Source organism: Aedes albopictus, chromosome 3 (assembly GCF_035046485.1).
Source record: "Aedes albopictus strain Foshan chromosome 3, AalbF5, whole genome shotgun sequence".
Classification (NCBI taxonomy): Eukaryota; Metazoa; Arthropoda; class Insecta; order Diptera; family Culicidae; genus Aedes; species Aedes albopictus.
Window position 1 is genome coordinate 237,937,816 of NC_085138.1, and position 17,791 is coordinate 237,955,606.

The following is a 17,791-nucleotide window of genomic DNA, read 5'->3' on the forward strand; positions in this document are numbered from 1 at the left end:
ATGGCCCAAAGTATCATTGGGCAAAATTTCAGACTTACTTTTTTTATTATAAAGTTGTTCTACACAACACACCGTGAACTGTGGAAGTGCTCGAATAACACTAAGTTTAAGCGAGGCAGGTCAAGTCCCAGTGGATACTTAGAGCCATAAAGAAGAAGAAAAAGAAGATCCTCCTGGAAATCTTCTCCTGAAATTTTCAAGGATTTTCTTCCGGGAACCCTTGCAGGAGTTTTCTCGAGAATTCTTTCAAGGGTTTCTCCAAGAATTCGTCCAGGAGAAAAGAAATAAGTTAATTTTTCGATTAGATACATGAGAACCAAGGATGGCTTGGTTGCAGTCAGTCCTTTTAAACGAGAAAATTTAAAATATAAAGAAAGGTCCTAAGTGAAAATCTTGGTGAATGGTCTTGGAACTCACTTGCTTCTGTTCGATGTAATATTGGTTTATGGAGCTAACCGTGTTTTCCGTATATTAATAACTCCCATTGTTGTCCATCTGGTTCGAGAAAAATAAGTGCATTTCTTTATTGAAAAATATTGGCCACCCTATTTTGTTAACTTTGTATATGTGAGTAGTTTGAGGGCCAGTACATACTATAGTTGAACTACCTTTTCAGTTTCTTTGCGTACAGCACTGCGATCGGTACGCGAATTCAATCGTTTAATAAAATTGTTAAAAATACAGTCCACAGTGCTATTCTCACTGACTATCCGAAGGAACATTGGTCCTTGACGTACCGGATATTGAGTTAGCGCTTCGATTTCTTGATTTCGTGCGCGAATCAGGAAAATATTGACGTGTTTCGACGGCTCGACGGAAGTTCGACGCAGTTCGCGACGCGACGTGATTTCTGGCTCGGCGGTGCCAGGAAAGTGCAAAAAGTGATCGGCTTGAAGAAGGCTGAAGATTGATTCGAGAGCCTGAGTGTTTCTCGGAAAGAATCCACGATTTTCCGAAATAAATCCCAGACGGAATAATCCACCGGATTCGAGCGAAAGGAGAGTGAACATAACGAGAATTGGACTAGTGATGATATGTTCCTCAGATCCGGAAAAGTGAAGAAAACTTTGTTTCCTGCAAGTGCGTCGCCATTTTTGACACCGCAAGGTCAAGAGAGATACTCGACTCCCGTTGAAAGTGTGCGTGAGCAGCGTGAGCGACAAGAACGACGCAATAAGGAGAAAAACATGGCCGACACAGTAGAGGCTTTGCATCAGTGTTGCCAAGCGACAAAGAACAAAGTGGAAAGGATCCGAGTGGTGATCGCTGCAGCGAACATGAGCCACGACAAATTCAGTTTTCATGCTTTGAAACTGTATTTGAAGACAGTGGATTCCTGCTATGAGGAATTCAATGGATTTCAAAATCGAATTTATTTGACGGATGCCAGCCGCAAAGCTGAATTCGAACAACACTTCATTGAATTCGAGGAGGTCTACGAATTCACTCGGATCGCAATAAGTGAGATGATTCAAGCCCACGAAGATGAACGAGCTGCTGCTGAGGCCTCCAATGCAGATCGACTGAGCCAACTGAGTGTGATGAACGCCAGAGGAGCTAGCCAACCGGGTGGCAGCAGCTCAACCAATGCTCAAGCACGGATTCCACCTTCCCTGATTTTGCAACAAGCGCCTTTACCTACCTTTGACGGGCGCTACGATCAGTGGTTTAAGTTCAAAGCAAGGTTCCGTGATATTGTCGACCGGTGTGTACATGACTCGGATGCTACGAAACTACATCACCTCGACAAAGCTTTGATCGGAGATGCTAAAGGTGCAATCGACGAGCAAACTCTGAACGACAATAACTATGACGGGGCCTGGAAAATACTCATCGACCGATACGAGAATTTGCCGATGGTGATCCATGGACACATAACCAAACTGCTAAATTTGAAGCCGATGACCAAGGAATCTACCCATGAGTTGCGAATATTGGTCGATGACTGTGTAAAACGGGTTGAATCGCTCCAATTCCACAAGTTGAGGATGGACACAATGGGTGAAGCGATCATCATCACACTCTTGACGTCAAAACTCGATCCTGCTACAAGAAAAGCTTGGGAGCTGTCGGTTCCACACGGTACACTGCCGGCATACCAAGACACTGTTGCTTTTTTGAGGAACCACTGTCACGTACTGGAGCGCTGCGAACAAGGAATTAGCTCGGTGAAAGGCAGGAATCAAAATCCGATTTCCAGACCCTCCGCGGGGATTGCTGCACACAAAACACACACTGTGACAGTTCAGAAACCGGACGATGGATGCTCGATATGTTCGGGAAAGCATCTGATCGATACCTGTGAAACCTTCAAGAATATGCAGGTAGATGCGCGTTATGAAAAGGCGAAGCAGCTGGGATTGTGTTTCGGATGCCTCAAAAGAGGGCATCGAACGGGTGCTTGCAAGAACAAACCGGCTTGCCCATCTTGCACAAAGAAGCACCATCCACTGATGCACTACGAAGAGAAGAAAAAGCCTGTCAGCACCGACCAACCGGCACAAAGTAAACAAAGTGATGGTTACTCTGGCAACCCACCGCTGACGGCAGCCAAATGTGTTATTCCTTCTGAACCGAGAGTGTCGAAGAAACAAATCCTGTTGGCAACGGCGGTAGTGAAAGTTTTCGACTGTTGTGGTGTCCCGTATGACTGCCGTGTGCTTCTCGATTCAGGCGCGATGACGAGCTTCATTTCGGAGCGGATGGCGAATTTGCTGAATCTACGAAGAGTGAGCGCAAACGTTCCCATCGTTGGCGTAAACGGGATGAAGCAATTTGTGAAGTTCAAGATTTGTGCGAAGGTGGCTTCGAAAACGACCAATGACAGTTTCCTTTTGGAGTGTCTTGTGGTTCCACGAGTAACTGGACCCCTCCCGGCGACGAAAATCGATTCTTCAAGTTGGCCGATTCCAGATGCGCTAGAGCTGGCTGATCCAAGGTTTTACGAACCAAGTCGCATCGACATGCTGATTGGTGCCGAGATGTTTTTTGAGCTAATTCAAGCAGGAAAATGCCAGATGTCACCCGATTTGCCTGTGTTGCAGGAAAGCTCGCTAGGCTGGCTGGTGGGAGGCAAAATAGCCGGTGCAACCGCGTTCAACATTGTGAAGGTGTGTCATGCAAAACCAACGGAGGTTAACAACGAGCAGCTGAGCGAGTTACTCAAACGGTTTTGGATTGTTGACAATCAGCAGGACGACATGCATGTTGAATTCGACGAGTTTTGCGAGGATCATTTCATGAGGACACACACACGAACACCGGAAGGGCGCTACGTGGTCGTGATACCTTTTCGTGACAATCTTTGCGAGCTTGGTGAATTCCGAATGCAAGCCGAGAAGAGATTCTACGCACTCGAACGCCGACTGGAACGAGCCCCCGAAATGAAGAAGATGTACGTGGATTTCATCAACGAATACCTATCACTAGGCCATTGCCGGGTGGTGAATGAAGTTGACAGTTCAACAGATGGTGCGTATTATCTGCCACATCACTGTGTTGTAAAACTGGACAGTTCCACTACTAAACTCAGAGTGGTGTTCGACGCCTCTGCGAAGAGCACCACCGATGTCTCTCTGAATGACGTCATGATGATCGGCCCGACTGTACAGGACTCACTGTTCGACATTGTGTTGAGATTTCGAATGCATAAGTATGCCTTCACTGCCGATGTCTCAAAAATGTATCGCCAGGTGCTGGTGAGTCCTGAGCATAGAAAATATCAACGCATTCTATGGAGAGAAAATAGAACTGATCCGTTGAAGGAATTGGAACTGAGTACCGTAACCTACGGAACCGCGGCGGCGCCTTATCTAGCCACCCGCGCCATGGTACAACTTGCGAGAGATGAACACGACAACTACCCAACGGCAAGCGAATCTGTACTGAAATCGGTCTACATAGACGATGTACTCGACGGTGCGGATACACTAGCCGATGCAAAGCAGTTACAGAATGACTTGACGGTGCTACTTGCCAAAGGAGGATTTGAACTTCACAAGTGGTGCGCAAACGACGTGACACTTCTTGAAGAGATTCCCGCCCAAGCACAAGAAAAGCTGTTGAAGGTTCATGAAGGCGACGAAAGCGGTGTAATCAAAACCCTGGGAATACTTTGGAACCCGACAAAGGATGCCTTTATGTTTCGGGTAAAGCCAGTGGACGAAGGCGCTACAAAACCGACGAAGCGGTTGGTATTGTCCGAAACAGCTAAATTGTTTGGTCCGATGGGGTTTTTGGCGCCAGTTGTGGTTATTGCCAAAATGATAATGCAGCGACTGTGGAGCGACAAGATGAATTGGGATGACCCCCTTCCCGAAGAGCAGCTGCGCGACTGGAAGAGACTGAGGACGGAGCTCTGTAACATCAGTTTATTTAAAATCGATCGAAGACTGACAGCGGATAATGTGACGAAAGAAGAACTCCACGGATTTGCCGATGCCTCGATGATGGCATACGGTTGTTGCATTTATTTGCGAAGCGTGAAGACGGATGGAACTGTACAAATGCAGCTGGTTTGTGCCAAGTCGAAGGTGGCACCCATTAAAGAGCAGCAACGTCCAGTGAAACTCAAAGCAGAAGCGGAAGAGATGACAATCCCACGGCTCGAGTTGTGTGCGGCGCTCCTACTGGTGGAGCAGATGAAAAAAGTGCGCGAAGCCCTAGCATTTGACACCGAAAAGGTGGTGCTATGGGCCGATTCGAAAATTGTGTTGTGCTGGGTAAGAAAAATGAACATAAAGACTACAGTGTTTGTAAGAAATCGAATAATGAAGATTCGTAACTTGATGCCGAATGTTAAGTGGAACTATGTATCGTCGAAGGAAAACCCTGCTGACATAGTGTCACGGGGTGTCTTTCCCGAAGAACTTATAAGGAGTGCTCTTTGGTGGACGGGACCTGCGTTCCTGCATGTTGCAGAGTACGAAGACAGCATCAAAGTGTGTGGATCGAATTACGACGAAGATTCCGCCGTAGAGCAGGCAGTAACAGTTGCTGTCGATGGCGGCACTGAGCGATCTGTACCGGACAAGATAGTGACCAGTGCAATTGCTGAGAACAGAATGTACGAACTGATCCTTGGTTGTAGCAGTTTGAGGAAGGTGCAGCGAATCGTCGGATACGTTAACAGATTCATATTCAACTGTCGGGCATCAAAACGTAAACAGGAGCGACGTCACGGATGGTTGAGCAGTATTGAGCACAACGATGCCTTGATTGCTATGGTGTTTGTTGTCCAGCAGTGTGAACTGTCCGAGGATATTGATCGGGTGCAGAAACAAAAACCGGGGGGTAAAATGTTGAAGAACCTGAACCCGATCTACGACACCAGTGAACGATTGCTGAGAGTTGGTGGTCGTATTAGGCATTCTGACCTGCCGAGGGACCAAAAACATCCAATGGTTCTCCCGCAACGCAGTCATTTTACGGACATCCTGATTGAAGCACTACACGTAGAAAACTTGCACGTTGGCCTGAATGGCCTCCTGGCGATTGTGAAGCAGAAATTCTGGCCTGTCAGTGCGAGAAGAGCAATTAATCGAGTGCTGCATAAGTGCGTTACGTGCTTTCGTTCGAAGCCTACTGAGGTACAGCAGTTTATGGGCGACCTCCCTGCCTGTCGAGTAACAGCAGATCTGCCTTTCGCAAGAACGGGGGTTGACTACGCTGGGCCATTTCTTTTGAAGGTAGGTGCCCGATCCAAGATAAAACTGAAGGCATACATTAGCCTATTTGTGTGTATGGCCACTAAGGCTGTACACCTCGAATTGGTGTCATCGTTGACAACGGACGGTTTCATCGCGGCACTTCATCGATTTGCTGGACGCCGTGGTAACCCGTCAGAAATTCTTTCAGACAACGGTTCTAATTTCCGTGGTGCAGATCGTCAACTTGCGGAATTAGTAACACTTCTGAAGTCGCAGGTCCTACAACAACGTGTCAATGATTTCTGCCAGCCAAGGGGAATTTCGTGGAAATTTAACCCCCCACGTGCCCCACACCATGGAGGATTGTGGGAGGCAAACGTGAAGTGTATGAAGGCCCATCTTTACAAGGTGTTGAATGAAAGTTATTTAACTTACGAGGAAATGAATACCTTGTTAGTTCAGATCGAAGGAATATTGAACTCACGACCCCTTGTTCAGTTAACCGACGATCCTCGTGACTATGAAGCTTTAAGCCCCAGCCACTTCCTGATCGGCCGCGAACTGACAGCTGTTGCCGAGCCGATTTACGAAGATCTGCGAGAGTCAAGTTTGTCAAGATATCAACATGTGCAGAAAAGGAAGCAATGTTTTTGGCGGCGATGGTCAGCCGAATACGTCACCAGTTTGCAGCGGCGTAGCAAGTGGTATAAGGAACCTACACTATTGCGAAAGGGACTATTGGTAATTCTCAAGGAAGATAATATGCCGCCCAAATGTGGAAGCTGGATCGCATCGAGGAAGTCTACCCTGGGACCGATGGAATTACAAGAGTTGTTGATGTTCGAACAAGCAGCGGAATTTATCGACGAGCAACCACGAAGATAGCAGTTCTGCCAATTGATGACGAGGCCTAAGCTGAGGATTGCGGGCCAACCCACCGCGGGGGAGTATGGTTCGAGAAAAATAAGTGCATTTCTTTATTGAAAAATATTGGCCACCCTATTTTGTTAACTTTGTATATGTGAGTAGTTTGAGGGCCAGTACATACTATAGTTGAACTACCTTTTCAGTTTCTTTGCGTACAGCACTGCGATCGGTACGCGAATTCAATCGTTTAATAAAATTGTTAAAAATACAGTCCACAGTGCTGTTCTCACTGACTATCCGAAGGAACACCATCTAAGGGTTTCCGAAGTCAAGGCACGACTTCGCTTAGGTAATAAATTTTCCTTAAATATAGTTTTGAGAGCTACTAATACAAGGTAAAACATGTGATTACAATTCATCAACAGCTCATAGAATTCGAGGCCTGATCAAGTTTTCCTAGGAATAGTTGTGAGACACCTTCTTAATGACACATGATAGAGTATGAGTTAATGTGGTTCCACATAGATAAAACATGTGATTGCAGTTTATCTAATCGTATAAAAAACCATGTTTTTGTGTTCTCATACAATTTTTGAAAACTTCAGGCCCCGTGCGGTACCACTTAGTCTTGAGATACGATACAGACCTTTTTTTTTGCAGAAATAGGGGTGGCTTAATGGTCATGCTTATTACCCGAACACTAACTGAAGACAATGAATGTCATCATTAGATAAATACATGTGTCAAACTTTGAAATAAATACATTTTAATCATAAAAATTATGGACTTTGTAATATACTTACAAACTTGAAAAACTGGAACAAATTCTTTCGGCATCACTTTATTCATCCTCTTCTTCCATTTCCTCGTCTTCCTCTTCCGCTTCTTCTTGTTCTTCTTCGCCGTCCTCCTCCTGACTTTGTGTGACCCACCAGGATAGCAAGCCCAACCCGGATTCGTTAATTGCAGCCATAATCCGGTAGGGAGTCTTATTCGCCTCGGTTGTCGTTGTGCTAGTGCTGGGCGCTTCCTGATCTGGTGGACCGATGGGAGAGCTCTCCTCGAACACCTCACCGGAAACACGAAACTTGATACTCTCGCCAATGTCCATGTACAGATCGTGCTTTTTGCCATCTTCCAGCGGGTACTCCCACACCCAGGCCTGCTCCGCTTCCTCAAACCGAGACGGATGCTGGAGAGCCGAGGGCGGAATTAGGATGTCGTCGAAGAATCCCAGCGTTACGTGGACACCCTCTCGGCTGCAACTTCGAATCTTTCCCGTGATGACATCGCCCACCATCGGCCGGAAGACGATGTACCGAAAGTTGACTTCCGTATGGGAGGCACCGTCTCCGGGTAGGATAATGGAATCACCCAATTTAACGATGTCTTTGAGGGTGATGCACAATCCAACATTCAACAGGACCTTAGCATGAAGAATAATCGATTTTAATTTAAATAAAACATGAAAATAAATTTTCGATCCTTACCTTGTTGGCAAGCTTCCTGTTGACTTCATCCTTGATGGCCTCTGGCAGTTTCAAATTGAATAATTCCGGGGCAATGCGGACGGTATCTTTCAATTCAGCCAACACAAACATTTTGAAGCACTGACTAACGATTATTGTACTATTTTGCTACGCTTTATTCATAATTTATTACAATATTTTAGATTAAATTTCAATCGCGGCCACAACGCAAGCACCAAATTTCACCGGTCCGCGTGTTGTTTTCAAAACCCTCGACGGTGAAGAATCTGCAGAACAAAACAAAAATCGATAAGATAGTACTAGACTTTATCCACGCTAAAATATAACTAATGCACGCGTTTGAAGGGGCATGCATAATATACAGGGGGATGACGAAGGGCCAGAATCATCTACCCAGCATTCAATTCAACATGGCGCCCAATGTTTTTGTTTTGATTACTTAATTCATGGAAAAAATGCGCTGGAAACATCGGCACTGCTTCGCTGCTACTTATAATATCGTGCAAAGTGATAAGGAAAGATAAACAATCATCAAAAACAACGATTTCGTTGGAAATGTGTAATTTCTGAAATAAGCACTAGCAACACACGAGCCACACACCCGAAAATCAGGAGCAAGTTAGGGTAAACCGACCAGAAAGTGGGTACCAAAACGCGCCGTACCAAAAATGATGTTGGGTGGATCGGCGATGTACCGAGTTTGACAGCCGTGTCACCCCACTGATAATATATGAGACTGTATCTAGATTGAGTTTAAATAAGGGCGAAAGTAACATAAGAGAGTTCTCTTCATAGACTCTCTCTTCTGCAAATTAGAGTTACGCCCTATTCGCGAATTACTCCGGAACTGTCAAAGACCCGAAAAAACAGCTGATATAAGACGTCAAATGAAAAGGCTTATAGGGGACTGCATGAAATTCTCTCCTTCTCTTTCACTCTTACAGAAAATTTGTAAACAACAAGGCCAAGAAACGTCAAAATCCCATACAAAATCAAAACAATGCAGTGCCCTATTGATTGATGCACCAAGCGAAAAGAAGAAGAAGTTTTGACATCCAAGCGGTGTGCCGTCGATGAGATCCTCGTCGCTGATTGGTCGATGGATGTAAACGGCACACCGCTTGGATGTCAAAACTTCTTCTTTTTGCTTGGTGCATCAATCAATAGGGTACCCACGCTGATTGCACCATTTCATTGCAAACCATCTCACCATACAAAAATTCATCTCATTTCTACAAATCCAGTAACTCCACCAAACGTGCCCTATTGAAACTTTCCCGTTGAAAGCATTTTACACGAGATTTTTATCAGTGTACTCCTGCGCAGTACTAGCTTTGACAGTTTTTTTCTTGTCATTTTTGTTTTTCTTCCTTTTCGTAACAAAACCGCGTGCGTGTTCGTCGGTCAGTGCGGTGCGGGTGCAGTTCTACGCGGCGCGTGATTCCGTAATGGTCGTGTTTTTAGTGTAAAAGTTTAATTTATTCGAGACATTTGACCACACTTGGGCCGCAGAAAACTTCCAAGATCGCACAATGAGTGCCGGACAGTTTGACGATGCGTTGGAGGACACCACAGAGACCTTGAACATCATCAGCCTCAAGAAGCCGGAAGCCGAGGTGTTGGTGGTTGAAGATGAATTGGTGGCACCCCCCACAGTGGAAGTGGCCATAGCGGATGCAATCTTTGGCAATTCTCGGTACCGATCGGAGGAGCAGTATTCGCAAGACGATGAGGATTACAGTGGAAGTGATGACGAATATTATGCATTCGATGTGGATAACGTCCGGAAGAATCAAGCCGCTAACATGCAACAGTCTCATACCAATGTGCAAAGTTCCAGCCAGAAAGTATCCAACTTCCAACCAGCGGATGCCTTGTTTAAAAAATTTACGAATAAGATAAACGTGGAAAAGTACGAAGGACCGATGGCACTTCCAAATCATGCTAAAAATACGTTGATTGAAACTCAACGGAAGGCGGACAGCGATCGGCTCAGGAGTAAAGACAAACAGGACCGAGCCACAGCAGAGCAGGTCATGGATCCCAGAACTAGAATGATCCTGTTTAAGCTGCTGAACCGCGATATGATATGCGAGATCAACGGATGTATCTCGACCGGAAAGGAAGCCAATGTGTACCACGCGACGGCCAAAACCGGTATGGATTATGCCATCAAGATATTCAAGACGTCAATTCTGATCTTCAAAGACCGGGACAAGTACGTGACGGGAGAGTATCGATTCCGGCATGGTTATAGCAAGCATAATCCCCGGAAAATGGTGCGGACGTGGGCCGAGAAAGAGATGCGGAATCTGGTGAGGATGAAGAAATGTGACCTCCCAGTTCCGGAGCCGATTCTTCTCCGCAGCCATGTCCTCGTGATGGAATTCATCGGTAAAGATGGGTGGCCTGCTCCGAAACTGAAGGACGTCGAGCTGAGTGGATCGAAAGCTCGGGAACTCTATCGGGATGCCGTCGAAATGATGTGGGCCATGTACAACAAGTGCAAGCTGGTCCATGCCGATTTTTCCGAGTTCAATCTGCTCTTCCACAACGGGAAAATTGTCATCATCGATGTGTCTCAATCGGTAGAACACGAACATCCTCATGCACTGGAATTCCTTCGTAAGGATTGCACCAACATAACGGACTTCTTCCGGAAGAAGGATGTGTCGACGATGACGGTGAAGGAGCTATTCGACTTCATTACCGATCCCACCATCACCGATGCCAACATGGAGGAATGCTTGGAGAAAATGTCAGAAAAGATTGCCAATCGCAGCTTCGATGAATTCACCGAGCAGCAAAAAGTTGAGGAAGCTATTTTCAAGCAAATTTTCATTCCCAAAACGTTGCATGACGTGTACGATATTGAGAAGGACATCTTCGAGAAGAAGAACAAGGATGAGTTGGTGTATAAAACTATTGCAGGACTGGATGCCAACTTGAAGGTAGCCGAGAATCCCGAAATTCTGCATGACGGACATGGTAAGCTTTGCAATTAATTTTATACATACCTATGACTTCAATTTGTACCGTGAGGTACCCATATTTCGTGCACTTAAGAATCCTCAAAGTTTGATAAACGACTGAAATTTTACCATAAAGTATATCAGATTAATTTGTTCGATAATATCGAGTGCTGGCACTGCAGCTCCCATGAAAAATATAAATTAGGCAACTTCACATTATACAAGATAGTTACTGCATTAGTTTTGATTTGTTTGAAAGTGCCAAATTTCGTTCAAAATGGGTCCAAATTTCGCTCACTCTAAAAGACGTAGGATTCGCCTAAATGTGTTAATTTTTAAAACGTAGCATACTCGTACAATACCAATGAAACCATAAAGTGTAGATAAAATCGACGTCTGTGAGTATATGAGTGAATATTTGCCGTTTCCCATGTTGGTCCCGGATGTTTACATTAAGATTTCCAAAAATCCTTCTGTAGTTTTAAGGGTTATTATTTTTGACGTTTGTTTGCTCTTTAATTGACATCTTAATTAAACAATATATTGTTTGCTATTTGAATCAAATGTTCACTAACTTTATTGATGGTCAGTAATGTGAATCAATTCATTTTTGTAATTTATTTTATTTTATTTTATTTTATTGATGCACAAGGGGGTCATAGGGCCAAGTCTCCAATGCAAGTCCGAGAACTCGCATTGTCCATAATATACCTTTGAATTTGGGAGTAGGCATAGCAACCTCTTTAGCTCTGCGGCTTTTAAGTTTTGCGTGGCCTTGAGGATTGGGAAAGGTGGGAAATCGATGTGGTATATTGAGCTCTAAGAGAATGTGTTAGGGCCGATTTCTTCACCCTGGCTTAGGCGTTAAGCCAGGTTTAACTATATGGGTAAGCCTGGCTTACGACTTAAGCCGAGGTGAAGAAATCGGCCCTTAGTTAAATGGTCAACGTAATTTACCTTTGGGTCGCTTGTTTGGGGTAAGCGTTTTGAACATACTGGTTTTGCTGGGTTGCTCTTTCCTATTTTCGTTCGATCGTGTTGTTTTTTTGTGGTAGGTAGTTGTGATTAAATTTTGGTTGTTCTTGGAATGCTGCTTCGTCCTCATCGCCATCTCCATCGAAATACGATAAGCCTATGTCATTTGCTGTCTGCGGTTTCTAGCAAATCGACTTCGTAGTCCAACTTCACTATCTCCTGCTATAATCGCTTCGTCGCTTTCAAATTCGGCTGTCATTACCAATGTCCTTCCAATTCCAACGAACATTCGTCTATATCCACCTCTTGTCTACCGCTGGATTTCCACGTGAAATGAGGTCTGTCAACTTTTTCCCGGGATTTTGTAGATTAGTGCTTTATGCATGCTTCCTTTTCTGAGACTTCGGAGCACGTCTTAGATATGGCTGAGTACAAACAATGCTCATCTCCAGCGATATTTTTAACCAGCATCGCACCACTGTCGTACTGCATTACTTCCATTTTTCACTGCTATCACTCATGATACTCAGATACATGAAATATAAAAGAAATGTTAGTAGCGCTTTTGGTGATACTTTCACGACGGCCATTCAGAATGGTTCAACGGATGCAGATGCGAAGATCATCCCTGCTGACTAGCAGCGTTCATCAAACTCAGTTGAAGATGAAACTTAAAATATACGAACACGAAGAGCAACAAATAGACGAACTCGAATATTCTAAAAAAAAAAGAATGATCTTCCATCCGATCTTCAAGTGATCCTCACAAGTAGCATCTTTCGTTCAGGCACTTTTGAATGTCCGCATGCAACTTGTTCTCACAAGAAATCTGCCTCGACCAAGTTGGCAGAACGCGCCCATACCCCTTTCTGATCCGAAGGGCAGGCTTCTTCATCGTCTATCTCTTCTTCAAATTAAAGTGACAAGATGCAAGTATGATTAAACTTTTTGGCCATAAATCGCTAGGTTGTGATGCAATCTAGCGTCTAAGTGTAAAAAAGTTCGATTGAATTTGCATCTTGTCACTTTGATTTGCAGAAGAGAGAGTCGATGAAGAGAACTCTCTCATGTTACTGTCGCCCTTATTTAAACTCAATCTAGATTTGTTGTTACCCATCTTTCGTCTATTTACTCAACTAGCACTGTAAAGTTCGTCACTTCGAGTGTCGGCCTAAATTTTTAGTATTCATTTCATTAAAACTACTATTGTTGTACAGTCCACATATTTGATGTTGCCACGATGGGAGAGCTCAACCCAGTGGCACGTTGAGAACCGGTTTGTCCACATCTGCTAGAACTTTTGGCTGGGGGGTGGGTCTGGTTTGCAGGTTTAGCGGGGGCCTACCACAATTTGGGAGTGTGAGGGGGGGGGGGGGGGGGGGGATCTCTGCATTGAACTCACTACACATCAATTGCGCGGGGTATCTAGAAGACAATAGGACAGATCGGTGAAGTAATAGATTTGTAGTAATGAGCTGAATTTTAGTATGGTGAGAAGGTCAATCCTTCGTTTTTGCACTGAAATGGTGCAAAAAGCGTGGGTATAATGATTCCTTGCCAAATTTGATGCTGTTTGAGCAAAACTTTGGGCAACAGTGTTGTCGTTTTCTTCATTTCTTGCAACATAAACAACATAGTTATCCAAAGTTTTGCTCAAACTGCATCAAATTAGGCAAGGAATCATAATACCCACGCTTTTTGCACCATTTTATTGCAGAAACGGAGAATTGACCTTCTCACCATACTAAAATTCAGCTCATTACTACAAATCTAGTACTACACCGAACGTGCCCTATTGACGATAAGATTGGAAAAAGCTTGCAAGCTTGGACTAGACTAAAATAGTGGCCGATAGAAAACAACGCGCTAGACAGCGTTATTATTCATTTTTTAAATATTTACCCATAGGCTTTTCGCCGGTTGACAGTATAGTAGGGTGGGGCGGGGCAAGATGGGTCAGTGCCATTTTCGGGCGCATTACTCATGTTTTGATTATGTTAATAATTTTGTTAGAAGACCAGCATGAATATACAAAAGTTTGGGGCATTGATTGAAAAATTATTCACTCTCATTGAAAATAAAAAATAAAATGGTTTTTTGCCATTTTTCTTATGCGATACATTCCATATAATCCCCATATAAACGGCCGCGGGGCAAGATGGGTCACCTTCAATTTTGAACGTATTTTTGGAGCATTCGAAAGTTATTTATTTTTTATTACAAGACTATCTCATAAATGACTTCAATCAAGCGGAATGAACGCTCAAAATTATAACATAAAATTATGATAATTTTTTAGTAAAAACATCGATTTTCAAGTCGCCTCAGGACCACTCAAATCGTAAAGTTTTTTATATTCCAAATAAATTTAAAAAATGTTTACTAGTAGCTCTTGTTTACTCAGTATGGATATGGAGCATATTTGAATGCGGAACAAATCTTATGTTTTGACGTTTTTCGTTGAGAAAATGTTAATTACTTAAAAGGTGACCCATCTTGCCCCGCACTTTTTTCACGGCACAAAATCGATCATTTTTGAAAACTGCTTGTTTAACATCATATTTTGTATTTAATGAACTTTTTATCGACTTTTAGCATAGCTAACTAGTGTATTAAAGAGTAGCGGACGAATGCAAACCAATCCGATTTGTATTTACGTACACTCTAAAGAATTTTCACGTCCAATTTACGTGAAATATCACGTAGCTCACCCTTATTCACAAAATCTCAAAAGTTACCTGGCGTAAGTAACTATCACCCGATAATCACGGCGTATGCACCGCCCTGTTTGGTAAGATCCACCTAATGTTCACGTAAATCGTTTGAATGCGTTTGTGTTAGTAAACTTCTGACTTGGAAGTTTTCGCAAAACGAAAGCTACGTGATTTTCAGTTGTGCAAAATAAAAACAATATGGCGTCAATACTAAGTTGGTGCAGGAACCACGCCGTTTCAGAGCAAGTTAATGCAAATATTGAACGGTAATTTAATTGTTTAATGCAATAGTAATTATAAACAGGTTGACTTTTATTATTTTCTATAGTTTCAGAAGCAGGTGTTAGGGGTTGTTTGTGTAGTCGACGGACAACTAGTTCAGCGAATATTTGGAGCAGCTGGACGACGAAGATTTTGCGTCGAAACCTCTGGATTTGTTTGGAATTATCCTCGGAATTATCCAATCTTGGAGGATCCAAAACGTATGTAGGTGTAGATGTATAAATTATTATGTTAGTGAATGCAACTTTAATAACTCTGAATAAAAGACTGATGAAGAATTTTCCTAAATTGTTACATATTTGTAGCAGCTTGTAGCGTATTTGAGGTGTCAAGAGTTTTTACATCCCTAAAAAAATGCTATGATGTATTTTACGGTATCACATAATTTATGCTTTTCCGCTTTTTTCATTGCATTCTGTAAGGATTTGAAATCTCTTGCCTCTTCAAATACGTTGCAAGCTGGCACGGCTACTTTATTTCCATTCAAAAATAATGCAAAAATTACGTGAAATTCATGAAGAACTAATCTTGTTTCCACGTAAAATTTACCTGAAATTCCAGTAGCACTCACACACATTTCACGTAATCGGTACGTACAATGAATGTCAAGCTTACCTGACTTATCACGTCGATTAGCGAAGCTCAAATTTATCCAGCTACCTGTCATTACGGTGAAGGTTACGTGAAAAATGTGGTGGATGAAAACTACCTATCTTTTCACGTAAATCGGACGTGAAAATTTTTCAGAGTGTAGTTATGGTGATCCATCCTTATGCGACCCATCTTGCCCCGCCCCACCCTATTTAACTGTGTACGAAGATACGGATTAGTTGGTGTACAGATGACAGGGTTCTCACGGGAAGTGCTTCAATCGAGGCTTACATAACAACTGACAATAAAGAAACCTATTTTCCTTGACTTTCTACGCAATGGACATCTGACCGAACACACGTGTTTTCGTTAATCACCTAGGCATTATTAAAACATGACGTAGTGCATGACGGAACAACTAGCAGGACACAGTTCCAGACGTCTCTTTTTAATAACGATATTCAGCATATTTCCAATAAAACTACACTTCAATAAAGCAAAGACTAAAGCTGCTATGATAGAACAGATCAGAATGACTTAATTGACTTATTGACTACATATTGGAGATCTACTTCGAATAACTGACAAACTGACAAGAACCTAACTAAATACATGGACCATACTACAAAAAAAAACAATTGACAAAAAGAAAAAGGGGAAACTTTTATTAAAACTATTTTTGTTCAACGCAGGCCAAAACAGTGTCGACTTGGGCCACGATATGCCTACGTACTTCTGTGTGTTGAAACAAAAATAGAGGCTCATAGAAGCAAACGTAGGGAAAGGGTGCGGTGTTAGAACATAAGCACAGTGTGCTACCGCCGTAATCACTATGAAAAAAAAAGAAATCTAAAGATTTCCGAGTGAACGAACTTCGTTTGCAAAATGGCGACTTCACTTCACTTCACTTTGAGAAAGTTCTGGAATGCTTATTCAGCATGCACTTCCCCAGATGTTTGGATATTACATCTTCGGATGAACCTGATGTCTTTTCTTGTAGTTATGATTCTTTGGCTCCGATGCGGAGTATTGTAACTATAGAAACGATTGAGTGGGCACTAAATAGCTTAGCTTGAAACAAGCAGATGGGATTTATCCTATTTTGCTTCAGAAAGGATTTGATCATTTCAAACATGTTTTGAAGAAACTACTTGTTTGTAGTTTTGCTAGAGGTACAATATTCCCAAATATTGGCGGAATATTACTGTAAAGTTTATCCCGAAAGTGGGTCGTGAGTCGTATGAAGAAGCAAAAGGTTTCAAACCTATCAGATGGACCTCTTTTCTTCTAAAATGCTTAGAACGCATTGTGGATCATCACATCCGTGATGTTCATGTGGCCAACGTGCCTCTTCGTGTGAACCAACATGCCTTATGATAACTACAAGAAATCCGACAAGTTTCGTAAAGTATAACAGAAGAGTGCACGATAAATCCATACTTTGTGGCCCTTCCATGACAGTGTCAACTTGGGTAAAATATAGGTATCCATTTAACCTTTCAGAGCTCGCGCCTGTGGGATCCTAAAACTGCACCGTGCTGGCTTCCCGCACTCCAAAAATTATGAAATTCTGGATTTCGTCTAATTTTTGGGTGAAGAATCCGATTATAAAATAATCCGGATACCCATGAAGAAGAACCCACTTATTAGATCATTTTTTTGTGTTTCCACGTTGTTCATCTAGTAAAATTATTAAAAGTTTTGAATAACATGTTGTTCAGTAAAATAAACGGCACTCGACCCATCTTGACCCCACATTCCCAATTAGTAATTCCCAAGCCATGAATATTATATCATATGCATTTTGCTTCTTTGGTTCCATTCCAGATCAATCCGCCAAGGCAGAAGCTGCCCCAACACAAGACATATCCAGTGAAAGTGATAGCTCTTCCGAAGATGAAGAGGAGGGCGATGAAGACTCGAAAAAATCCGCTGCTGTGCGGGCGAAAAACGAAACAGCCGAAGAACGTAAAGCACGCAAAAAAGCCGTCAAGGATGAGAAAGCGGAAAAGCGCAAAACAAAGGTGAAAAAGCACGTGAAAAAACGAAAAGAAAAGTTGGGCGGTAAGAAGTAGGGGGTGATATTGTTATCAATAAAACAAAGTTTTTTTTAGATTCTGTATATAAGTACGGAAACTATCTACATTCAGTGTAGTCTGTTGATGTATATTTGGTTCGATAAGTTTCTCTGGAATGAAAAAAGAAACTCCCTTGGAAAACCTATCCTATGTAAAAATGATCATTGTCACCCG

At 42.9% G+C, this 17,791-nt stretch overlaps 3 protein-coding genes across 3 annotated transcripts; 2 read left to right on the top strand and 1 right to left on the bottom strand.

Moving 5' to 3' along the window:
• Positions 1-1,187: 1,187 nt before the first annotated feature.
• Positions 1,188-6,533, top strand: LOC134290658 (uncharacterized). Its single transcript, XM_062857837.1, has one exon. The coding sequence runs from the start codon at positions 1,188-1,190 to the stop codon at positions 6,531-6,533; it is 5,346 nt and encodes a 1,781-aa protein (XP_062713821.1).
• A 725-nt stretch (positions 6,534-7,258) lies between these two features.
• Positions 7,259-8,264, bottom strand: LOC115264576 (DNA-directed RNA polymerase III subunit RPC8). Its single transcript, XM_029868420.2, has 2 exons — positions 8,006-8,264; positions 7,259-7,941 (listed from the first exon to the last, which is right to left on the bottom strand). The coding sequence occupies exons 1-2, from the start codon at positions 8,114-8,116 to the stop codon at positions 7,357-7,359; spliced, it is 696 nt and encodes a 231-aa protein (XP_029724280.1). The 5' UTR covers positions 8,117-8,264; the 3' UTR covers positions 7,259-7,356.
• A 1,120-nt stretch (positions 8,265-9,384) lies between these two features.
• On the top strand, positions 9,385-17,706 carry LOC109407710 (serine/threonine-protein kinase RIO1). Its single transcript, XM_019680863.3, has 2 exons — positions 9,385-10,993; positions 17,367-17,706. The coding sequence occupies exons 1-2, from the start codon at positions 9,538-9,540 to the stop codon at positions 17,612-17,614; spliced, it is 1,704 nt and encodes a 567-aa protein (XP_019536408.3). The 5' UTR covers positions 9,385-9,537; the 3' UTR covers positions 17,615-17,706.
• Positions 17,707-17,791: the final 85 nt, after the last annotated feature.

Bases quoted from the DNA above. Each gene is read 5' to 3' on its own strand.
- LOC109407710 (XM_019680863.3), top strand. From the start codon at position 9,538: ATGAGTGCCGGACAGTTTGACGATGCGTTGGAGGACACCACAGAGACC. The intron at 10,994-17,366 runs GTAAGCTTTGCA...GTTCCATTCCAG, and splicing joins AATTCTGCATGACGGACATG to ATCAATCCGCCAAGGCAGAA.
- LOC134290658 (XM_062857837.1), top strand. From the start codon at position 1,188: ATGGCCGACACAGTAGAGGCTTTGCATCAGTGTTGCCAAGCGACAAAG.
- LOC115264576 (XM_029868420.2), bottom strand. From the start codon at position 8,116: ATGTTTGTGTTGGCTGAATTGAAAGATACCGTCCGCATTGCCCCGGAA. The intron at 7,942-8,005 runs GTAAGGATCGAA...CTTCATGCTAAG, and splicing joins ACAGGAAGCTTGCCAACAAG to GTCCTGTTGAATGTTGGATT.